This window comes from Oculina patagonica, chromosome 14 (assembly GCF_052425735.1).
Source record: "Oculina patagonica isolate OP01 chromosome 14, crgOcupat, whole genome shotgun sequence".
Taxonomy (NCBI): Eukaryota; Metazoa; Cnidaria; class Anthozoa; order Scleractinia; family Oculinidae; genus Oculina; species Oculina patagonica.
In genome coordinates, this window is record NC_135771.1 from 19,841,084 (window position 1) to 19,866,232 (window position 25,149).

The window sequence follows — 25,149 nt, forward strand, 5'->3', positions numbered from 1 at the left end:
TTGTGGAAACTTTCCGAGCAAATTTCTGTACCATTCGTCCTTGTTCCGAAATTTTTGGTCGAATGGAAAGCGCCCGAGGTCAACCTCGCAAGGCAAACCCAAATTTTCGAAAACAATTTCCGAGAACTTTCAGTTCCATTTGATTTTGCTTCTGGAATTTCCGGGGTTTTCGGTTGAATGGTTCGCATTTCGGAAAGTCAACACTTCCCAAAATAGTACGCCAAATAGTATGCAAAATAGTACGCCAAAATAGTACGCCAAAATAGTACGCCAAATAGTACGCAAAAATAGTACGCCAAATAGTATGCAAAATAGTACGCCAAAATAGTACGCCAAATAGTATGCAAAATAGTACGCCAAATAGTTCGCAAAAATAGTACGCCAAATAGTACGCAAAAATAGTACGCCAAATAGTATGCAAAATAGTACGCCAAAATAGTACGCCAAAATAGTACGCCAAAATAGTACGCCAAATAGTACGCAAAAATAGTACGCCAAATAGTATGCAAAATAGTACGCCAAAATAGTACGCCAAATAGTATGCAAAATAGTACGCCAAATAGTACGCCAAATAGTACGCAAAAATAGTACGCCAAATAGTACGCCAAAATAGTACGCCAAATAGTACGCCATAATAGTATGCCAAATAGTACGCCAAATAGTACGCCAAAATAGTACGCCAAATAGTACGCCATAATAGTATGCCAAATAGTACGCCAAATAGTACGCCAAAATAGTACGCCAAATAGTACGCCAAAATAGTATGCCAAATAGTACGCCAAAATAGTACGCCAAAATAGTACGCCAAATAGTGCGCCAAAATAGTACGCCAAATAGTATGCAAAATAGTACGCCAAAATAGTACGGCAAAATAGTACGGCAAAATAGTACGCCTAATAGTACGCCTAATAGTACGCCAAATAGTACGCCAAAATAGTACGCAAATTGTACGCCAAATAGTACGCCAAAATAGTACGCCAAATAGTACGCCAAAATAGAACGCCAAAATAGTACGCCAAATAGTATGCAAAATAGTACGCCAAATAGTACGCCAAAATAGTACGCCAAATAGTAGGCAAAATAGTACGCCAAATAGTACGCCAAAATAGTACGCTAAATAGTATGCAAAATAGTACGCCAAAATAGTACGCCAAATAGTACGCCAAATAGTACGCCAAAAAAGTACGCCAAATAGTACGCCAAAATAGTACGCCAAATAGTACGCCAAAATAGTACGCCAAAATGGAACGCCAAATAGTACGCCAAAATAGTATGCCAAAATGGTACGCCAAAATAGTATGCCAAAATGGTACGCCAAATAGTACGCCAAAATAGTACGCCAAATAGTACGCCAAAATAGTACGCCAAATAGTACGCCAAAATAGTACGCCAAATAGTACGCCAAAATAGTATGAAAAATAGTACGCCAAAATAGTACGCCAAATAGAACGCCAAAATAGTACGCCAAATAGTTCGCCAAAAAAGTACGCCAAAATAGTACGCCAAATAGTATGCAAAATAGTACGCCAAAATAGTACGCCAAATAGTACGCCAAAATAGTACGCCAAATAGTACGCCAAAAAAGTACGCCAAAAAAGTACGCCAAATAGTACGCCAAATAGTATGCAAAATAGTACGCCAAAAAGTGCGCCAAAATAGTACGCCATAATAGTATGCCAAATAGTACGCCAAATAGTACGCCAAAATAGTACTATTTGGCGTACTATTTTGGCGTACTATTTTGCATACTATTTTGGCGTACTATTTTGGCGTACTATTTTGTAGTACGCCAAAATAGTACGGCAAAATAGTATGCAAAATAGTACGCCTAATAGTACGCCTAATAGTACGCCAAATAGTACGCCAAAATAGTACGCAAATTGTACGCCAAATAGTACGCCAAAATAGTACGCCAAATAGTACGCCAAAATAGAACGCCAAAATAGTACGCCAAATAGTATGCAAAATAGTACGCCAAATAGTACGCCAAAATAGTACGCCAAATAGTAGGCAAAATAGTACGCCAAATAGTACGCCAAAATAGTACGCCAAATAGTATGCAAAATAGTACGCCAAAATAGTACGCCAAATAGTGCGCCAAAATAGTACGCCAAATAGTATGCAAAATAGTACGCCAAAATAGTACGCCAAATAGTACGCCATAATAGTACGCCAAATAGTACGCCAAAATAGTACGCCAAAATAGTACGCCAAATAGTATGCAAAATAGTACGCCAAAATAGTACGCCAAATAGTACGCCAAATAGTACGCCAAAATAGTACGCCAAAATAGTACGCCAAAATAGTACGCCAAAATAGTACGCCAAATAGTACGCCAAAATAGTATGCAAAATAGTACGCCAAATAGTATGCAAAATAGTACGCCAAAATAGTACGCCAAATAGTATGCCAAAATAGTACGCCAAATTGTACGCCAAATAGTACGCCAAAATAGTACGCCAAATAGTACGCCAAATAGTACGCCAAATAGTACGCCTAATAGTACGCCAAAATAGTACGGCAAAATAGTACGGCAAAATAGTACGCCTAATAGTACGCCTAATAGTACGCCAAATAGTACGCCAAAATAGTACGCAAATTGTACGCCAAATAGTACGCCAAAATAGTACGCCAAATAGTACGCCAAAATAGAACGCCAAAATAGTACGCCAAATAGTATGCAAAATAGTACGCCAAATAGTACGCCAAAATAGTACGCCAAATAGTAGGCAAAATAGTACGCCAAATAGTACGCCAAAATAGTACGCTAAATAGTATGCAAAATAGTACGCCAAAATAGTACGCCAAATAGTACGCCAAATAATACGCCAAAAACGTACGCCAAATAGTACGCCAAAATAGTACGCCAAATAGTACGCCAAAATAGTACGCCAAAATGGAACGCCAAATAGTACGCCAAAATAGTATGCCAAAATGGTACGCCAAAATAGTATGCCAAAATGGTACGCCAAATAGTACGCCAAAATAGTACGCCAAATAGTACGCCAAAATAGTACGCCAAATAGTACGCCAAAATAGTACGCCAAATAGTACGCCAAAATAGTATGAAAAATAGTACGCCAAAATAGTACGCCAAATAGAACGCCAAAATAGTACGCCAAATAGTACGCCAAAATAGAACGCCAAAATAGTACGCCAAATAGTATGCAAAATAGTACGCCAAATAGTACGCCAAAATAGTACGCTAAATAGTATGCAAAATAGTACGCCAAAAAAGTACGCCAAAATAGTACGCCAAATAGTATGCAAAATAGTACGCCAAATAGTACGCTAAATAGTATGCAAAATAGTACGCCAAAATAGTACGCCAAAATAGTACGCCAAATAGTACGCCAAAATAGTACGCCAAATAGTTCGCCAAAAAAGTACGCCAAAATAGTACGCCAAATAGTATGCAAAATAGTACGCCAAATAGTATGCAAAATAGTACGCCAAAATAGTACGCTAAATAGTATGCAAAATAGTACGCCAAAATAGTACGCCAAAATAGTACGCCAAATAGTACGCCAAAATAGTACGCCAAATAGTACGCCAAAAAAGTACGCCAAAAAAGTACGCCAAATAGTACGCCAAATAGTATGCAAAATAGTACGCCAAAAAGTGCGCCAAAATAGTACGCCAACTATTTAAATTAGTTCATGACAGTTCTTCTCAATTTTTCTATTTTTGCACGACATTTCGGCGTTGAAGAAAATAAAATAAAGTAAGGATGCTAGAAATCGAAGAATTCAAGCTTTATTTTTGCTAACATTGGTGATATGTAATTTCTAAGCATGTTGTTTTTCTTGTTTTCCTTCCTTTGACGCTTTGTTTTGCATATTTATGTTCATCTCGCACGTGCGAAAAGAATTGTCGCATTCTGATTGGCTTTTCGTTTGTAAACTTAAGACTAACCCATGAACCTTGCTTGGGTATAACTGTAGTTAGTGGGTATTTTTCTGGATCAGCAAGGCGTAAACTTTCTAACTATAGTTAGGGCGAACAGAGAAGCGGTCACATTACCGAAATATCTAACTATAGTGAACGCCGTCTTAACTTTTAGTTAGCAGTCTAGATGTGACCGCATCCACTGTCTTTCGGTATCAAAATTTGTTTGTTGTAGCTGATTACGTAAAGGAAATGTTCGAGTTAAAAAGAAGAAGAAAGAAACGACGGGACTTCAATGTTATGGTCCACGTTCTTTCATAAAAACGGATTTTTTTGCCACAATGTTGTTGTCTTTCAGTGTCTTTTTAACTTATTACCAGCTCCACGTAGTTTGCTTTAAATAAATCTTGTTCCGACACTGCTATATTCCGAACATTCTGCAATCCTTAGGTCTCCATCGTTTACTTTTCCATCGTATCAACTAACAGCATTTAATTCCTGATATTGGAAACTACGCTCTCGTAGCCACAACGAAGAGAAATGTAAGAAACTATTGCTGATTCACTCCAATGTAAAGAACTTGTTTTCTCCTTTTGTCATCTTTGTTCTTGTTTAACTTGTTCCAGAGCTTCTTCGTAGGAAATTGTTTTCGGCCGATTCTTCCTTATAAACTACAGAGAGAAAGAAACAAAACAACATGTCTTTGAGAAGTCGAATATTAAAAAAATATAAAATTCACACGGTTTTTTAGATGCAAAACAACAGAGGCTCAGTAATACGGGCAACAATTTTTTCCAACTTGCCTCGCAACAGTTGCAAGTTGTAACGAGTTTGCACGTATTACCTCCCATATTGCAAGTTGTGGCAACATGTTTCCCAAAGTTAAACTCTTGTCTACTTCGCATAACATGTTGCCACAATTTGCAATACCGGAGGTAATACGCACAACACTTAACACATTTCAATACAAAAATGTTGCGAGACAAGTTGAAAAAAATGTTGCCCGTATAACTGGGTTTTTACGACGTTCTTTTATAAGAACTGTGCTACCACAGGCATCCAGCCACCAATCCATCCCTCCCCTACCCCCACCACTCCATATTTGTTATGAGAAACATCCCAGTAAAATCCCTCGCCGGTTTTCCAAGTATAGGCCACAAATATCTTAGTTATAAAATTTTACATCTTTGCACCTTTTTCAAAGAATTTCGAAACAGAAAAACCCACACTGGCCTACAAGGTGACTGCCTACAACTGTCACTACAAGGTGTACTGCCACACGCGGGAGTCGCGCGCGAGTTTTATTCTGCGTGCGTGTTTACAGCTCACCTGTTGCGTGTCCTCGAGTGTCGTGTACCGGAAGTTACTGTTAAGTCCAGTGGAGTAGGACTGATACATTCTTTGATTGATGTCCACGAACTGTTCCACCAATCGGATCTGTTCTCGTAGCATGTTATTCAACGCTACAAGGGCTGGATTGTATGCTGTCATAGCTAAGAATTAACACAAGAAACATGTTTAAAAATTTAAAACTAAAAATTGCTGATCGTTTCTTCCTGTGCGAGATACGTCTGAGATTCTAAGATAATGCAATCATAAAGCATTTATATAGGGCATTTTTGATATGTATATGTTCAAATGCGCTTTACACATACTGTAATTTACTACACAATTGTAAAGGCCCGACCACAACACCGGATGCTTCATGCCCCACTCTTTGTGAATAGTGCGTGGGTTCTTTAACGTCCCCTGTTATAAGTAGACTGAAAATACAGGAGATGGGACCTATGGTTTATCATCCTTTTCTGAAAAGACTAGAATGTCTAACCATTTGCAGATGTAATTACAAAGGCAGCACATTCTCCTCAGTTATTTTAAGACCCTGAGTGTTGGTCCGGTATGGGGTTCGAACTGACGACCTCCCGCACAGCAGTCCGGCGCTCTACCAACTGAGCTAACCAGGTGGTGGTAATGACGTAGCTCTACAAAGATCTGTGTAGGTTTCTGATTGGCTGCAGGTTTTGAATTTATGCACGCGTGTAACAAAATATCAGACACTACACGGGTGTCCGTATCGTGTCCCCAGAGCAACTTGTTTCTCTTGCCCCAGGCTTAGCTGGCTAAACAGGACAAGCGGCTCTGGGGATAAGAATGACTAATTCCCAGTTTCTCAAATGTGACCAAGATAACTGTTACTTGTAAGCAAGGCTGTTATTAGTGAGACAACAGGCCGCGCACTCACCTTCCATGGCCTCTGGTGATACTATGTGTGTTGCTATTGGTGATGGGTCAACATACTGCATACCGAGTCGTGGACCACTTGTTGCCATGCCAACACCAAGGCCTAAGAAAATCATTCAATGAATGAATGCATAAATGAATGCTCGAGTCAGTCACTGTTGAGCACTATCGTTACCTGGTAGTATGGTGACTGTTGCTATGGTTACCTGGTGGTTTGGTACATTGCTGCTATGGATGTCAGGTGGTTAAGTTAACTGAAACTATGAATAACTAGTAGTATCGTAAACTATTGCTGTGGTTCCCTAGTAGTATGATAAACTGTTGCTAAGGTTACCTAGTACATTTCTGTAGTATGATAAACTCTTTCTATGGTTACCTGAAAGTATAATCAATTGTAATATACTATGGTTATCTGGTGGTATGGTAAACTGTTGTTATGGTTACCTGATAGTACGTTAACTGTTACTAGGGAGCATGGTTTAAATTGTTGCTATGGTGACCTGGTAGTATGGTTAACTGTTACTGCAGAGTATGTTTTTTTTGTTACTATGGTTACCTGGTGGCATGGTGAACTGTTCTGTTGGTGGTACTGTTTGAACTCCCACATCACTCTTGTACTTATTACCACTATCAGTGTTCTGACATTGAAATCAAGGAAAACAATATATCAGCGCTGTAGCTGTAAGATATTCTGACTGGGTGCATTGCCAATGAAATGAATTATTTATTGCAAAATGGCAACGAACTGTACTGTATAAGGGTAAGGGATATCTCTTGGGGACAAATAAGGGCTGATTTACATGGTACAACTTTGTCGTATGTGACAGCCTTACCACATGCTTACAACATGATTTAGGACCATTTACTTGTGCATGTGTTTGTCAAAAGGATGTGGTAGATTGATTATGTAGTCATGGTGTAAGAGTGTTGCATGTGATAATTGTAAACCAAATTGTACAGTCTGATTCGCCCCTTACTGGGACAAAATTACATCATCTACACAAAATGGGAGAACACATATTCCTGCTACATTTTCTTGCGTGTTTACTTGGTTATTGATTTCGTCCCTGCTACATGTACATGTTGCTGCAACATGTTCTTTCTATCGGCACCTCTACACAAGACAGTTCAATGAGATTTTGATTTGTTGAATTGTATCAACAGACCCATCAAATGGTATATGACAAATTCTCTACCTTGCTCTTGCTATAATCTGAATTGCTTCTTTTTGACCTTGACCTTTCATATGACCTTGACCTTTGTGTTGACCTTGAACTTTGTGATGACCTTGAACTTTGTGAGGATCTTGAATTTTGTGATGACCTTGAACTTCTAGATGATCTGGATGTTCTTGACGACCTTGAGGTTTTTTGATCACTGTATGTCCGAGAATGTGACCTATCGCTACGTGTTTTAATCTCACTTCCAGATGAAAAGTCAGTTGTGTAAGAATGGTGTGATTTTGTGGGACTTCTTTCATGTTTGCTTCTAGTCTGGTTTTCAGCATCACTAACTGATTTCGGAGGCGATTTATTATCATTTGAGAGGCTCCTGCGTCTGCTTGTGACATTCTTATTATTTGCGACAACACTGTCAACTACATCCTCCTCAATCTCTTCCTCAACCTCGTCCTCAGTCAATACTTCAGCAGGTTCCGATAAATCATTCACGACTGATCTGACATCTTTATCAGAAATTGTCAAGCTCTTCAATTTATCATCCAGTTTGTTATTTGCTAATATGTTGTCTGGTAATTCTTCTTCACTGAAAGCAAATTCAGCCATTTGTAATCCTTTCATTGGGTTGACAGAACTTTCAGTGGAGTCATCGTTTGTTGGTGATGGTGTTCGTGAGAACATCTGGACATTAACCTTAAAATCATCATCATCATCATCATCTGCTTTTTCTGATGGAAGCCTTTCACCTGGAAATAACAAGAAAAGTATTATATAGCAAAACTTGTGCTGTACAAAGTTGTTGGGTGTTTGTTTGTTACAACTTTTCCAATAACACTTATTAAAAAAATAGAGGCAGCCCCAAAAAATGAAGCCGCAGGGACAAGAGACATTTGGTTTTCAGTAGCGGATCCAGACCTTCAGGTAAGTAGGGGGCCCGATCATCTAGGCCCTGTAATAAGGAGGGGCCCTGATTTCGAAAATAATTTTTCTTGGCCCTTCTGGCCTCTATTTGGCCAAATACTAAGGTGGGGGCCCGGGCCCCCAGGGGCCCTCCCCTAGATCCACCACTGGTTTTTACTTGGACTAAGTTGTTTCATAGTTCTTGTAAATATATTTTCTTTCCTCTGGGGGTTTTTACCGGGGGGGGCCATAATTTTATGAACAGCACAATCTTGTGTAGACCTGCCATGTTGAGAAATGAAAACCCTTTTCTCTCTAATAGTAAAGCTTTATTCAAAGCAAAATTAAAATGATCTATAAGGATGTTGCTTAGCTACTGGAACCGGGGTTGGTTGCTTGGTAACAGAGCTCATGTGATTCCCCTTCAAAACGTTGTATTAACAACTGTATATTTGAGTCCTGTTTTGCTTGCCCTGGGGTAAATGCAGAATAATCATTAATGATTAAGCTTATTCAGAACTCAGAAAGACACTAGAGATATGTTTGAGCATTGAAATTGAGAGATCAGAGACTGAAAGGCCGTTTAAACAACAGAAATATTTGGACCTTCAAAAAATCCGTCGGTCCGGAAGATCATATTTTGTAGAGCGACCATCTTACCTAATTCGTCATCCTCCATGCTAGAAATTGAAATATCAGGAGTTTTATCTTCCTCATCACGAACAACTCTATCAAAACTTTGTCCTGTCCAGAGACCCTTGATCCCCGATTTTTTCTTCAAGGTCTCTAGGTATTCTTCAAGCTCTTTCGCGGAAGTTTCTTCGCCGATGATACTGCTTTTTCGTGTCGAATGTGCGGATGAACTCTGTGAAACTCGCCTTGCTTTGTGAGCTGAATCTTTCCATTTTGCTCTCTTTGAAGACATCTTTGCGTATCAATGTTTAGATGCAGCAAACTTTCGGAAATCTTTAGAAGTTTACAAATGAGGTAAACATTTCAACGGCCGGAAATTCGAATGAAGAAAATAAATCAATCGATAATGAACCGGAAGTACTCGGCTTACTGTCGTGTAGGAAACGAGGCAAAGGAAGGAGTGGCTACCAAGTCAATAACAACTCCACGATAGAGAAACTTTGAGAAGAAGACTTTGAAATTGAAAATTGAAAGTGCACAGAATGCCAAATTGAAATTGGCAGACATAGCTTTACACTCTGTTTGAAGGGTATTACTCATCTCGACGGATCTCGACGGAGCTGCAAAGTTTTGCTGGACAAGCAAGAGTAGTGTCAAAAACAGCCTCAAATCGATGTTCTGTGGTTTGCTTCTAAACAGTCCCGAAACAGTGGACAAAGTTTAGGTTTTACGTTTTCTCTAACTCGTAAAACCGCCTTTTAATCATGAAAACCATTTCACCAGCCTCTCTTGAAGAGCTATGCTTGAGCTGTATCAGTGAAAACATTGAGGAATTGTGTCACGAAGATGTCATTGATATTTGTGGCTTTCCCTTTGAAAGACTAACCTTCGACTCTCCACTGCTTTTACACGAACAACTTGCAGAGAACATCATAAAAATTCTCTCATGCAATGGAAAACTGACAACGATGACAGCATCTTTGTTTATTAACCCCAAGACTTGCAGAATAAGAAAGTTTTATCTTGAAAAATGTCGAGTTGAAAGCACTATTCTTAAACTTCTTTTTAGCAAGCACAGGGTAATCAAACTAGACTTGCGTGGAACTACAATGATATCATCATCATTATTATTTGAACTGTTGAATGGAATGTCGTCAACAGTAAGGGAACTCAATTTGAGTGACACGTCGTTCGTCCTGGATTTTTCCACTGTCTGGCCAATGAAGAATTTGACGCATTTAGACATAAGCAATACCCCTGTAGATGACAAAGCGATGTCCATGGCATCGCAGTGTTTGGATTGTTTAGAATGTGTGAACATTTCCAACACTGAAATCTGTGAGACTGTCTCATTTGGAAACTTGAGAGGTCAACTCAAGATATTACTGGCATATAATGCACCAATTGCATGGAAAAACCCCATTGAGTTCAAGAACTTTGTATCACTACAAAAGCTTGATATTTCCAGAAAAGATGATCGACAAAGTTATAGTGTTTGGTTTCCAGATGCTGCTAAGCTTCAGAAAATGTTAGCAGATCAGGAAATGATGCCAGACTTGGTGTATCTAGATATCTCTGGTTCTCGTAATCTGATGGAATGTGTTGAACAATTGAAATCATTCCTCAGTTGTCACTCTAAACTCCAATTCCTTGGGCTTTGTATGACTGAGTTGTCATCACATGAAGTTATAAAGAGCTTGTCTTCTTGCATTGAGGTGAGTTAGTAAACAAAAAACCCGGGCCAAACAAGGATGAGAGTTCAAACTCTCACTCTTGTTTGGCATGGAACTCTCATGCACTCTCATCGACTCTTATGCGCTCTCCTTAACTTTGAACATGCTCAAATTTTTCGTGAGAGTCGATGAGAGTTTGGCGGACTCTCGTTCTCATTTGGCCCAAGTTAATGATAGTTGATGAGAGTTGACGAAAACTTTCATGAGAGTCAACTCTCATCAACTCTCATCCTCGTTTGGCCAGGGCTTAAAGTTACAATGGAACATCCCCTAACTAGACACTCAACTTAAGATAGCTACCTATATTATGCAAGAAAGCTTAAAGATTAGCACACATGAAGGGACCATGCCAGTTACATGGTCTGTTTCTTGTGTCTAGCCACTCACACAGTACACACAAAAAGGACCAGTCGCACAATAAGTGTGCGTCTATTTGCAGTGACATGTCCCCTGCTGTGTTGGCATGAAGGGACTAGTCGCAGGAACCCACCAGTTTGGTTTTTGATTGATTAATTTTTTTTTATTTTGGTTGCTGGGAGTAGTCCCACAAACAGTTCACACAAGGGGACAAGCAAAATTCCTAGCGACTAGTCTCACAATTCAAACCAGTTTGAATTCGTGAGACTTGTCACAGGGATTAACATTAAGTTGCTGTGACTAGATTTTTTAATGAAAATGGGTGGTTCAAACAAAGGGACTAGTCCTCTAAAGTGTGCAGACCTTACGAAAGCTGTCTCCTTTGGTGGTGGGACTGACTATCTTGCATTCCAGTTTAATCCTTGTCTTCGCGGCACATACCTATATAGCTGATATATGGGAGTACCCCTGGGGTCTGTCTGTAAAAATGTGTTTATTAATAGAAGCCTGCTTACTGTCTTTGTGGTTTAATTCAGCCAAGTTGTAAGCCTGATAAATATCCACGGACAAACTTAATCTGCTTACAAGTCGGCCATCCCAAAATATCAGCATGCGTATGAATGGGCATCTGAGTTATGGTATTGCACTGCACAGTTCTGGAGTGGCTGTGTTACAACAGTATTTTTCAAGGTCTGATTGGAGTTTGATCAAGTTTTTTATACTTTCAGGTTACTGGGGATGGCAACGAGCAATGGATTTTGTCTTCACTGCGAGCGTACCCAGACAGAGCATCTTACATGGGAGCAGCTTTACGTGGCTTGTTTCACATCAGTAAGAACTGGACAGAAAAACCCCCTGAAGTACTTCAGGTAAATCTACTGTTTAGGTTAACGTTCGGTTGGTATTAATAGTAGTTCGCCCTTCACTCCTTCTCAGGAGCATAGGCCATCAACAGTTTCTCTCCGTAGCCTCCTGTACTGTGCATCACTCTCTAGCTTGTACCAACTCTTGGTAGTAATACAGTGGAATCTTAATTTCTTAAATCTCCTTGAAGGGCAACTTGCTCCAAGAAATCTAGCCTCCCACCCAGTCATTCTTAGGGGCATGGATCGCCCCTAAGAATGACTGGGTGGGAGGCTACAAGAAATCGGGAGGTTTAAGAAATTGGGGGTAAAATTACAGAGAAGCACTATCCAAGGGAAACAAAAAATTGGTTTGAAAAATCGGGAGTTTCTAAAAACAGAGCGTTCGAGAAATTGGGATTCAAGTGTACTGCAACAAAAAGAACTTTACTACATTAAATAAACAAATAAAATGCTGTACAATAACTGGTTAATAAGTGGGGTGGGCTCACTTATGGTAAATGAGCTGGTGGAGCAAGCAGACATCTGGATTTGAGCCCTGGCCAGCCACTTTGTCACTTGTCTTTTTAGGCAAGTAACACTTTACTCTCACAGCGCCTTTCTCCACTTGGTGTCTGACAAATGCAGACTGCAGATTAGCAAACTTATATTGTGTTACCATTACCATTATTGTGAGCTTCCGGTAACTGTAAACAGACTAACTGGAGCACTAACCCCCGGGGGGGTACTCAAAAAAGTTTTATACGGGGAGGCTCCGCCCCAAGTTCTAACCCCTTACCCTTTCATATACCATTTTTGAGAGAAATTGTACCCCTTTCGTATACCTTTAACTGAAAAAAGGTACCCCTTTCATATACCTAAGAGACATGGCGTGGACTTAAAATAGGACGTTTTCTTGTCATTTTTATGTAGCGCTTAATAAATTAGAATAATACAGCCATAAATTGCGTCTGTTCAAAATCTTTTAATTAAAGGTCCTTTTAAATAGCCAAATAACAGATTTCCATACCCTTTCATATACTTAAACTCGTGAAATCCCTACCCTTTTATATACCTGAAGCCTGAAAAAGGTACCCCTTTCGGGCGGAGCCTCCCCGTATAGGCCATTATAGGGAGTACCCCCCCCCCCCCCGGGCACTAACCTTGCTAACCGGAACGCTATTCAGGCTAACAGGAGCGCCAGTCTGCAGGTCTGCAGTCTGCATTTGTTGCATACCATTCTCCACCAAGGTGTATAGATGGGTACTGGCAAATTAAATGTTAAGGAGTAGCCATGTGATGGACTAGCTCCCCCTGGGGAGAGGAGCTCCCATATAAAACAGATGGGGATGCTCGTTTTTTAAATTTTGAACTATACTCCTAAAGGAGACCTACCTTGGTGAGCTGCTTTTCTTTTTGACCCGTAAAAGACAACATTTTAAATAATTTGGAAATAGATATTTCTATATTTATTCTTAGCAAGACCTTGGCAGCTAAAAAATTGTCATTTTGCCCAGAACCCTCTTAGTGAGACCAAAATCAGACATTTTCACTCCTAAGTGAGACGACAAGCATCCCCATCTGTTGATTCCAATACCAAGTTGATATAACACAACAAATTTATTGACTGTAAACTTACTAAAAAACTACTGATTTTTGATTACAACTTCGATCGACTACCGATTTTCACTTCATCCTCCCGCAAGGTCACATGGGACCAAATTATTGCATAGTCAGTCCCCAGATGCCACACAAACCTAAACCTCATTGTACAAAAAATGATCACAACACCATCTCTTTTATATGTGATCTAAAATGTGTTGACTTGCTGGCCTGGGTTACTAGCCTCGTAAGCAGACGATACCTTTTGCCTCGCAATCTTCGAATATACATTTACAGAAATAAGAAATAGAAAAATAAATTCAAATCAGCCAGGTATTTGTTGTCAATCTCAAGTCATGCCAAGTGGCTTTTTTGGAATATCCCAGACTTTTTTAGGAATATCCCAGAATTTTTCCAACATATTTTCTTTTCCTTTTTTCTTTCTTCATCTTCTGGTGACTTTCCATGTATAATTTCTCACTAATCCTTACTCCATTTAGGTATGTGTGTGCCTGTCACAGTTTAAGTTGTCTCTACTTTGAAATTTTTCAAATAGTTTTGCTTGTTTCCTATACATATATTTTTAGTGCAGAATGCACTATTGTGATGGTTTGTTGGGGCTGTCGTCCGCTAAACCCCTAAAGCCCTAAACCCCTAAAGCCCCAAACCCCTAAACCCCTAAAGCGCTATGGTGTAAACTTTAATAGTCAATTAATTAATTAATAGCAATTAATTAATTATTCCTTGTGAAGTGGGTGGGGGTGGGGAGCACCTGACCGTACCCCTAGGTAAAACCTGGAGCACATCTACGTTACTTTCATATGAAGATCTCAAAGGTATATATTTGTTTCAGAAAACCATTTGCTCTCCTTGTGGTACAACTCGAAGTTCTAGGGCAACGTACTTTACACCAAACGCATGCGCAGTTTAGTCTACGTTTTTGCTGGAACTCTCATGAACATCGCTTGTATTGTGTGTTTGTGTTAGGATTCCTGCAGACTTCGTGGCGCCAAGAGAAAACCGCAAATTAATTAAATTAGATTTTTAGACTTTCACAGCGCTTTCGTAATTAGGAATGCAAACACTTGCACCGGGATTTTCGGCGTGAAGCTCCTGATAACCAAGAAACAAATATCCTTGCAGTAGTATAGAGGGAGTCACACAAATACCACCTCGAATTAGACGCTTTTATCGCAGCTGGAGTGCGTTTTTTGGCAAGTGTTAATGAGTCACGGTAAATTCCCCGACTTTGTTTACCCACGCGGAAAAAAACAAAATTTGCATACCATGTTCAGGCAAGCCCTTGACATGTTCAAACAAGCCCGTGACTGTCACGCTTTCAACGTAATTCGACAAATACCACACTGAATTAGACGGCAATGAGTCATAATTGATATCACATGCATTAAATCAAAAGAACAATAGTTGTGCACGTGTAAAACAATAGATTTTACATTCCAGAGTGCTTAGAACTCAGATTTTAAGCACACAGGAATGAAAACAACTTACTAACGTCTAAAAATATCATTCGGGTAAACCCCGGCACCCACGCACAAATTTGCATGCCGCTCGCGGCTTCATGTCAATTGAACATTTGTGCTTTTTAGTTACATGGCTTTCAGCAAGACCTTGTTGACCGCGAACAAAGCAAGTCAATTTGACAAGTTTGTTGAGCAACAAATTGAGCGAATGCCTCAAATGTCGGGCCCACTTCGTGAAGTTGTCCGTAATATACTGGATGAACCGATCCCTCTTGAAGTGCAAAAGCGTTTGCTAAAACCGTTGCTTGCACAAAAGTATCACCCAAAACCCCCTCAGCGACTTCTTCACAAAGAAAAGAAGGAGCAAAAAAGGAAGAACATCAAAATGAATTTGATCCTTTTGTACCACACGAAAATTGGGTGGCAACAAATTATCAGAATGAGATTTTAAACCTTCTTGATGTCGCGGAAGACGAGGGGGAGGAAAAGAGTGGCCGGCGTTTTATTCGATGGCGCTTCATTAGAGGTCTGGAAAAAGACCTTACACCAAACTTTATGGAAAAAATTCGAGAAAATGTGATCACAGCGTTTTATATCAGGCATGTTTACTCGTATCAGTTGCGCAACATTGAAGATGATACGGTCATTGTTTACTACATTAACAAAGGCTCACCTTGGATTAATAAGCTTTCTGCAGCGGAAAAATGGTTGACCGAACAGGAGACAAAACGCCTGGCCCCTGACAATATTAAAAGACCTTCTACAAAGTGGAAGTTTGAAAGCTTTTTTAATGTTGATGTAAAGGTTGTGCTTGACCGACAACCGCTGTTAGGCACAGGCCCTTTACCAGACTGGCTTCGCAACCTTGCGCATGGCCGGTCGATGGTTGCGCTAGATACCTATCTTGATAATTTGTGTCTATGGCGTTGTATTGCTGTGCACCAAGGAGCGCGTATTGATCGAAGCACAGCAGCAGCCCGTCGTCTCGCAAAGAGTTTCTTCAAACTCGAAACTGTGCCGACCGACTGCCCAAAAACATCTCTTGATGAATTAGATAAAGTTGAAAGGCATCTGAATCAGGGTGCCGCTTTCTCTGATTGGCTCGGCATCCGAGTTTATGAGCCTGTGAGGGTAAAAGATGAGGAAGTCGTATGGCATCTAAAAAGAAACCCTCCAGCTATGCTAAAGAACATTTTGACAATCGGCATTTACGAAGGGCACGCGTTTGTCATTAAAAATATTGAAAAGTTAGCCAATACGTATGCATGCGCCCATTGCAACGCGAGATTTACAAAAGTTTGTAACCTTAAACGGCATTATCAAACTTGCAGCCAAGGAAAAACAATAATTGATTGCCCGGGCAAAAAGGTTGAAGAACCACAGACAAGCTTTGAGAAGGCTTTCTATCCAAGCAATCAAGCTTCCAAAAAATCGCTTCGGTGGCTTGACCAAGAAGCCAAGCGGCGGAAAATTCACATTCACCACGCAATGTGCGGACATGGTGGCGAGCGTTGGGTTGAGCGCGCACCTGTCGACGGGTACGACCCTATTTCCAAAACTGTATTTCAATACCACGGCTGCCACTGGCACGGGTGTCGAAAATGTTACCCGCAAGATCGTAACAAAATCATTGACCGCAACGACCAAACACGCGAAGACAGGTTCAAAGCCACAATGAAACGTACAAGATTGCTACGAAGGGCCGGCTACCGCGTGATCGAGGCTTGGGCGTGCGAAGTAAGGAAAATCGTTGTTGATACACCGCGGGCGCAAACAAAAAGCTACCCGCACGCGATTTTGTACGATTTCGAGGCGTACGGCGACAATAATCAGAGAAAGGAACCAACGCCAACACTCACGATCGAAAACGCACACGTGCCAATCTCGGTAAGCATCGGTGACACCCTTGAAAGAGAGCCCACCCACATCTGTGAAAGAGACCCCGCGGAGCTGGTCCGCAAGTTTATGGAAGAGCTGGAGAGACGCGGAAAAAACATCCGGGCTCAAGTAAGAGCGAAATTCATGCCAAAAGACGTTGGCCTGCTTCCAAAAGCGCAGCGACAAAAAATTGAGGAATGGTGCAACCAGGTACCTGTTGTTGGGTTCAACTCTGGCAGTTACGATCTGAATCTGATCAAAAATAACTTCGCAGACCGCCTTGCTGACACAACGGGCAAAGTCAGAGTGGCAAAAAACTGTAACAAAATTATGTTCTTGCTCACTCAGGGCTTCCGTTTCCTTGACATTATCAACTACCTTGGGCCAGGAACAAGCTATGAAAAGTGGGTTAAGGCATACGGATGTGAGGCTACGAAATCGTGGTTTCCTTATGAGTGGTTTGACTCCCCCGAGAAGCTTGACTACCCAGGGTTGCCGGATTATCTTGCTTGGTATTCAAAGTTGAAAAACTCTTTTGTGCTAAAACTTTCAGAATGGAAAGCTTGTAAAAAACTGTTTCGAGAAAAGGGAATGCGAACTTTTGCAGATTGGCTTCGCTATTACAATAACCTTGATGTGGCTCCCGGCCTAGAAGCTCTAGAAAAAATGAAAGCTTTTTACACTGAAAAGGGTGTTGACATCCTAAAAGACGCCGTCAGCATTCCAGGCGTGAGTTTGCATTACTTGCTTCGTGGGTCGGTTGAGAGGGGAGCAGAAATGTACAGCCCGAGCAAACAAGCGTATTATATGCTGAAAGGGGCTGTTGTTGGAGGACCGAGCATAGTATTCACAAGGTACCACGAAGTTGACGTCACAAAGATAAGAGACCACCAGTTCGAAAAAGCAAAATTGTGCAAAAACATCGTTGGCTACGACGCAAATGCCCTCTATTTGTCAACAATGTTAGAAGACATGCCATGCGGAAAAGAACAACTTCGGTACTATACAGGAATGGAAACCTTTGCTGCCTATGACCTTATGCAAAACTTGAAAGGAGAAAACCCTTCTCATATACCCAAATGGTTTGGATTCGCGGAAGTTGACATAGAAATTCCAAAAAATTTGTGGAAAACGTTTGAAGAGATGCCGCCATTCTTTTACAACAAAGAGGTGCCAGCCGAAGCCGTTCCACAACACATGTATGAATACTTGAAAAAAACAAAAAGAAATCGTGGAGATGGTAAAAAGCTCGTTGGGGCCCTATCAGCCAAAAAAATTCTTTTGTATGCTCCACTGCTGCGCTGGTATGTGGAACACGGGGCAGAGATAACGGCGGTTTACCGAACGATTGACTATCAACCGAAAAAGATCTTCCCCTGGTTTGTAGAACAAGTGACAGAGGCGCGGAGAACAGGTGATGTTGATAAGAGCAAGGCCTTGCTGGCTGACGTGTTTAAGCTGTTTGGAAACACTCCATACGGGAAGCTGATCGAGGCACTAGAACGGCAAACGAATGTGATATACACCAAAGATGAGAAAGTGGTTGACAGAGCCCTGCGAAGTGCGTATTTTAGTGACTTAGATGAAATCGGGCAAGCGTACGAGTTGGAAAGTCGTAAGCCGCGGATAACGATCAGCAGGCCTTTTCAAGTTGGGATCGCGGTTTACCAGTTAGCAAAGCTGCGCATGCTCAAGTTTTACTATGACTTTTTAGACAAGTATTTTGATCGAAAAGACTTTGAGCTCATTCAGATGGACACGGACAGCTGTTACATGGCCATTTCTGCTTCGAAGCTTGAGGACATCGTAAAACCTGAGCTAAAACAAGAATTCGAGACCCAAAAAAAACAATGGCTGGCTTGGGACAAGTGGAGCGGCCGCACCCCTGGTCTCTTTAAGCTTGAGTGTACGGGCAGCCGGATGATTGCGCTCTGCTCAAAGTGTTATTTTATTGAGGAACCAGAAGGTGAAAAAAAGAAGTTCAGCACTAAGGGGATGTCCAAGACGCAAAACGAAATAAGATGGCAAGGATTTAAGGCCGCTCTGAATGGTCATAAAGACATGGCAACAAACAGAGGCTTCCGTATGAAGGAAGGAAAAATGGTAACTTACGAGCAGGAAAAACTGGGTTTGAGCGCCTATTACGACAAACGTTGGGTGCTTGAAGATGGAATACATACCGAACCGATTGAATATCACGTTTAGCTGGCATTGACTGGTGGAAGGGCGGTATCAGGAGGTACTACGAGCAGCTCCTCGCGCACAAAGCCACGCTTAGGGCCGTCTTGCAAGTAATACAAAACAGGTTCGTTCGGTTTCATTACAGCTCTTTCAAGCGAAAAGACTTTTAAAGACCAGATTGGATCGGTGGCACGTTTTCCGCCACCTTCTAACTCGCCCGGCTGGTACAAATATCTAACATTCACGGAGGAGGGGAGCTTTTTTTCGCTTTTACCAACAGGCCTCAAATAAGGAGTCGACGGCTTGGCGGCAACGGCTTTTAATTTAATAGCTTCTGAGGGTTTTTTGCCCGTCAGCCGTGTAACTTCGTTGTTCAGAGCGGCAATAACTTCGGGTAGCCTCTTAACCCACGCTGTCGACCGCTGGCCAGATGGCAGGGTCAACTCGACACTGTACTGATAACCAAACAGGCGCTCTGCCAGTGTGCGGTTGAAACGTTCAACAATGGCCTGATCTCTGTGAATGTTAACACGCCCGCGTCGAATAGCTGTTTTTTGATTTTCCATTTCTTTGGTAACAGCGCCCATAAATTCGCGCCCGGGGTCAACTTGCAGCATTTGTGGCCATTTCAGTGCACTACGCCTGTAAATTGCCCGAAAACCTTTTGCAACCTCAGTTGAATCTTTTGAGGTCAAAGGCTCGGCCTCTTTGTAACGGCTGGCAACGTCAACAACAGTCAACGCGTATTTGTAAACTTTTCGCCCTCGCGGCAATCTGTCATGAGGAAGAAAAAGAAGGTCCGCCTGGTGGACCGCGTTGGGAGAAGATACATCAAACTTTGGACGAGGAACGTATCGTGGTGCGGGAAGGTAGATTTGCCAAAAAGCTTGTTTTCCGAGCCACCTTTTTGCAGTATCTTCGGAAACCTTTGCGGCTTGGGCTAATTTTTTTATTGCAGAAATTCCTTTCCAGTATCCTTGAGGGCTGTAGTAACGTGCCTCCAATTTATTATTTTCCATTTGAACTTAAAAGACTTAATATAACATGGAAGAAAAAAAAAATTTCGTTGATTGCACTTGTACCCTTGCAGGCTTTAGTGATAATATGACTACGATTTATTATAACTTTGTCAAATCTTTAAGCCTCAAGTGGCTAAAAGACAAAAAACCATTTGTTGATGACCCTTATGGTGTGCTTTACGGGGCAGAACCATTGACAAAAAAAGATATCCAAAATTTCTGTTTGGTTCTTGTTGCGAAAAAGAAAACTTTTGAACCAATCGTTTTTCAAGAACCACACGATTTCGAATACCTGGAAGAGACAGAAAAAAGGTCGGTTGCGCCGACAGCGAACTTGTCATATTTGAAAACAGTTTTAACAAAAAACGGTATTGTTTGGCAAGATTTTGATCCATCAAGGCTGCGATTTTTGGCAAACGTGGTGAAAGACTGCCAAAAAAAAAAACATATTAACTACACATGTTTTTTGTATTTTTATTTTAAAAAGCTACCAGATTCTTGGCCAAAAAAAGAAGAAATGATCAAAAAGCTGGAGGAAAATTTGACGAAAAATGAAAAAACGAAAAAAACTGCCGAAAAACATTTTCAAGATTGGTGGGAGCGAGCGCTGTCAGTGTGATTTGAGTAACGCAGTTTTGTTTTTTTCGAAGAGAAGGCACTGTACTTTTTGACGATTTCTTGGTATTCTTCGTCAGAAATTTGTCCGTCTTCAAGGGCCGCAGAAGTGAGAGAGTTGATTGCAAACAGAGTTTCTTCCGCAAGTGAAAGTATTTTTTTGTGTTTTTTTGCTTTTTGCAAGAAAAACTTGACAGTGACGCCCAAAGAAGTTGAAGTGAGAGAAAAAACTGTTGCTATTCCAATCAAAGGCCCGCCAACGACAATGCCGACAGCGGAAAGCGAAGCTGCGAGACCTGAGCCGGTAAGAATCGTCGCGGCACCGCCCGTTAAAGCGCAAGCTGTTTGACAGCGAGTATGCCAGCGCTTGAATTTGGCGGAAGTCTTTTCGTAGTGGGCCTGCTGATTTTCCAAGGTCAGTTTCATTGCCTTGATTTCGGCTCGTCTGTATTGGGTAGCGGGGGCCATTATACTTGAAGACAAAAAAATTTTTTTTTTGATTTAATCACAATAATGATTAACCCATTTTCCTGTTTTTTTGTTATAAACTGTGGCTGAGCAAGAAGGGTCTTGGTTTTCTGAAGGGTGAGTCCAAAACTTTTTGCTGAAAAACCCCGTTTTGGTGTTGAAAGCGCCCTTTGCTATGTCTCCTGACCAATATTTTTCAAGAAGCTTTTTATCTCCACCGAGAGCTCCTGTTAACAACATGCCGAGATCTTGAGCCTGCTTAAAACCAGGAATTTTCTCACCGACCTTTTTGTTGATCGTTTCACCGACACCCAAGCCGACCTTCTGCTTTGACGCGATAGTGTTTCTTGCCAAAGTGTGCCCCCACTGGCGCTTGTTTTTGGGAATTGCATCAAGCGCCTTCACCATTTTTCTGTCTGCTGTATGTTTGCAACCTTTCACGTCTTTTTTTCCTTCGCACACGGAATAATCAACGTCGTGTTGCATCGCGACTGCGTCTGTCGCCCCGGTAGGCTTCTGCATGATTTTCAATATCTTTCCGGTCTTCGGATCGTATGTAAGCTGCTTTTCAAGAGGATTGTAGGGACCAGTGTAGTTGTGACCTGGTAGAGTCCAACCTTTTTTTGGTTTTGGTAGCTTGCCGATGGCTTTGTGAATGTCAACGCCTGCCCCCGTTTTGTTTGAAACGAATCTTGTTTTCGTTATTCCGCAACTGGCGCATTTCACTTTTAACATTTTTCGGCCATTTTTTGTCATCTCGATTTTTTCGCTTCCCTCCACATTGGGAGTGAACTGTCTTTCTTTTACGCAATAGACTTTCATTTATATACCTGTAGAAAAAATTTCTGTTTTTTGCTTGGCTTTCCAAGCGCCTTTAGGAGTCCAAAAACCTTTTACCGGGTCATAACGAACAACCTTTTTTATGCCGCAACTGATGCATTTTGCTTCAAGAATTTTTTGACCTTCGATGTTTATCGCAGTTCTTTTGGTATAAGGCTCGTTGTAAGTGCAACGCCTTTCTTTCACGCAGTAAACTTTTTGAATTTCCATTTATTTTTTTTTTGTCTTTTTTTGTTTAATTTATGTTCTTCGAAAATATTTGACATTGTCGCTCACTCCTTTGAATGCTTGCCCCGCAAGTTTCGCAGCTGCCGTTGCAAACGAGGGAGAGGGGCCAGACAAAAACATGCTTGCACCCTCAGCGATTTTGTCAACCAAGCGTGTCTTGTGCCTTGCTAAAGCGCCTCCTTGGCTCTGGCTTTTCGAAAGGAACCTTGTTTTTGTGATGCCGCAACTTACACATTTGGCTTTTAACATTTTTCGGGCATTTTTGGTAATTACCACTTTTTCACTGCCAGGCACGTTGGGGGTAAACTTTCTTTCTTTAACGCAATACACCTTCATTTTATACTTGATGCAAAAAATACTTTTTGACCACAGCCTCGTTTTTCAACAAATCGCCAGAAAACATTTCAAGAATTTTCTTAAACGACCGCCCTTTGTTTCGTTCGTTTAAAAAAAGCAAACAGTAGTAACCGCACCGCACGCTTTTTTCCCACTGAATCTGGTTGTCGTTTCGCAAAAAGCTCTTTTTTTCCTTCAAGAACAAGCTCATTTTCCCATTCTGCGGGTGGGGGCAAACCGAAAGAGTCGAAGTACTCATAGCTTTCTTTTTCTCTTTTTCGAAAGCAACAAACCCAATGAGTACCAAGGCCGCCCAAGTCGTCCATGTTGATTATGCAGGGAGAGTGATTTTTTGGCAAAAATTCGTTTCTTGAAAAAACACCTTTTATCGGGATTTTGAGTTGATCACACCACGCAAACAGGTCAAAATCAGTTAAAGGAACGTCCTTAAAATTCATTTTTTTTCTCCCCAAGTTCCAATGAATGGAGGCGGCCGCCGCATCACATTTGCAGGCTGGACCCTCATACCATTTCCACCTTTTGGTTTTACCTGCAACCCTTTGCCAAAAACTGCGGTTTTGATGATTTTAACTGCGTTTTTAATCTGCGTTTTGCTCATTTTCAGATCAACCCCCCTTTTCTCGCTAACGGCTTTTTGAATTTTTTTGATTTGCCGCGAGGTCAGATGCAAAGAGTCTCCATTTTTTCCCGTAATGTCTTCGTACTTCAGTCTTAGCGTGATTGATGTTTTGTTCAAAAACGCCTTGGCGAGGCTGTTTTTTTGGCCCTCAGAAAGCGCGACCTTGTGTGGGTAGTAAGAAGACATCGTATATATATTTTGTAAAAAATTTAGACAATAACCAGTTCGTTGCCCACCTGCTTCAGAACCATTTCGCTTTCATACATAATAGCAGCAAATATCGTGTAATCCTGGGCATTTGCCGCTTCATTCAGCCTGTAGTGAAAAATCAGCTGCTTTGGGTCGTTTGTAAGGTTATCTTTGTTTTCTCGAAGGTCAAAGTAAAGCAAAGGGTAAAGTGTGTTATAGTTGGTTGGCTGTAGCTGGACTCCTGTATTGTAATCATTCGTTCGGTAACGGTAATTCATCACGTCGTTGAGGATTCGCAGCTTGAAATTTTCGTCATACTCCAGCTCAGGATAAAACTTGGAAGTACCGTACTGCAGCCTGCAAGTAGCAAGCTTTGCTGAGTCATCTCCGTCAATGTTAAAAGTGTCAAAAAAGTACGGGTTCTGGGTAATAGTGTTCACTCTTCGGGTCTGCTGGATAAAGATGAAGACATGCTTTGCGTTTTTAATTCCAGGACTTATCTGCCAAGTTCCGAAAGCAGTGCGTTGGCTGGTGCTGGGCTCCACCATTTCACTCATGTAAGTCCACTTTCTTGGTTTTAAAAAGTCTTCATTCGCAAGCATTTGCCCTTCGCTCGTAAACCGAAGCATTGGAACCCACAGCTCAAGGGTTTTTACAACAATTCGCCTGTTCGTACCGTCGTTTTGCCAAATCAGTTCTGCATCAGACTGAAGTTGTATTTCAAGCTCAAGCGGCATTGGTGGCAAGAGCTTGTCACTAAGCTCTTCAAAAAAAGAGTACCTGTTGAGAGGAATGATAGTGTTAACCGTTAAACCCCCGTGGGCTAACGCCCCTCTTGCTTTAGCTCCCTCGTTTGTTGAGGCTGCTTCTGTTCTATCATTGTTTGCCGTATCAAGATACCAAAACTGGCTTTTTGCCACACTTCTGGAATAGTCATCAGAAAAATCCAACAAGTTTTTGATAAATATCAGCTTGTGAGCGTTGTCAACGTTATAAAGGGGTTTTCCCGCAGATTTTACCACAAGTTTATTTATCAAAGAAAAAGATCCATTAATCGGCGCTGAACGGGTGTCTCCTGCAACAGCCGTCCCATCTGCGGTTACTTCGAATGTAAAATCTGCACGGATGTAAGCGTTGTACCAGTCGAACCAGTTGTCTCTGTCAGTCACAGAAAATTTGTAGCCACTTTTTGCCTGTAGCTGAGTGTTTCCAGGAATTGTTATGGGCTTGTCTAACCCAAATCTCATGAACTCAGTTTTTTCCAAAAACTTTCCGCTTCTGAACATCGCTTCCAAAACCAGGTGTATATATTATCCACAAAAAAATTAATTTTCTGAAATGATTCGGTTCACCTTCATCTCTGCTTTTCTTTTCAAGATATTTTCAAGCTTTTGTCTCGACGTTTGGTTGAGTCCTTTCTCCATAGTTGCTTCTTTTTTTTTTCAAAATATTTTCAAGCTTTTGTCTCGAAGTTTGGTTAAGTCCTTTCTTCACAGTTGATTTTTTTCGAGAATCAGGTGGAAGAGTTTTTTTTCTTTTTAAAACTTGCTGAATTTTTTCCGCGCCGCGCTCTGCAACTTTTTTGGTAGTTTCAACTGCTTTTTCAGCAGCTTTTTTGGCTGCCTCTTCAGCCTTTTTTTTCCCACTTTTTGCAAATCGTTTACCGATAGACAATAAAGTATCTCTTACGACACCGGTTCCTTTGTGCCGATATCTGTAGTGACCTCTGTCGTAAAACCTCGTCCATTCGCTTGGGTGGTTCATCCTATACTTTTCTCAAAAAATCATTTTTCCTCTTCAATAAAAATGCTCAAAGCGACAGGTTGATCGTTCAAAAAAAGATCATTTCCAAGCCCGTCACTGATTCTGATTCTTATCGAGTTAATTCGGTATTTGTTAA

The 25,149-nt window shown here is 41.1% G+C and overlaps 2 protein-coding genes and 1 long non-coding RNA gene across 3 annotated transcripts in view; 2 read left to right on the forward strand and 1 right to left on the reverse strand.

Moving 5' to 3' along the window:
• The first annotated feature begins 2,205 nt into the window (after window positions 1-2,205).
• On the forward strand, window positions 2,206-2,973 carry LOC144637903 (uncharacterized). Its single transcript, XR_013567818.1, has 3 exons — window positions 2,206-2,292; window positions 2,456-2,494; window positions 2,926-2,973. It is a non-coding gene; the product is annotated as an uncharacterized LOC144637903 (long non-coding RNA).
• Window positions 2,974-3,740: 767 nt separating this feature from the next.
• On the reverse strand, window positions 3,741-9,236 carry LOC144638838 (uncharacterized). Its single transcript, XM_078498124.1, has 6 exons — window positions 8,868-9,236; window positions 7,326-8,053; window positions 6,686-6,767; window positions 6,131-6,232; window positions 5,218-5,381; window positions 3,741-4,559 (listed from the first exon to the last, which is right to left on the reverse strand). Exons 1-6 carry the CDS (start codon window positions 9,130-9,132, stop codon window positions 4,485-4,487), a joined length of 1,416 nt encoding a protein of 471 aa, XP_078354250.1. The 5' UTR covers window positions 9,133-9,236; the 3' UTR covers window positions 3,741-4,484.
• A 49-nt stretch (window positions 9,237-9,285) lies between these two features.
• The window catches only part of LOC144638823 (protein zyg-11 homolog), a 37,753-nt gene continuing 21,889 nt past the window's right edge, over window positions 9,286-25,149 (forward strand). Inside the window, exons 1-2 of the mRNA XM_078498104.1 lie at window positions 9,286-10,555; window positions 11,659-11,799. Coding sequence (XP_078354230.1) covers window positions 9,605-10,555; window positions 11,659-11,799 — 1,092 coding nt within the window. The 5' untranslated portion in view covers window positions 9,286-9,604. The remainder of the gene's footprint in view (window positions 10,556-11,658; window positions 11,800-25,149) is intronic.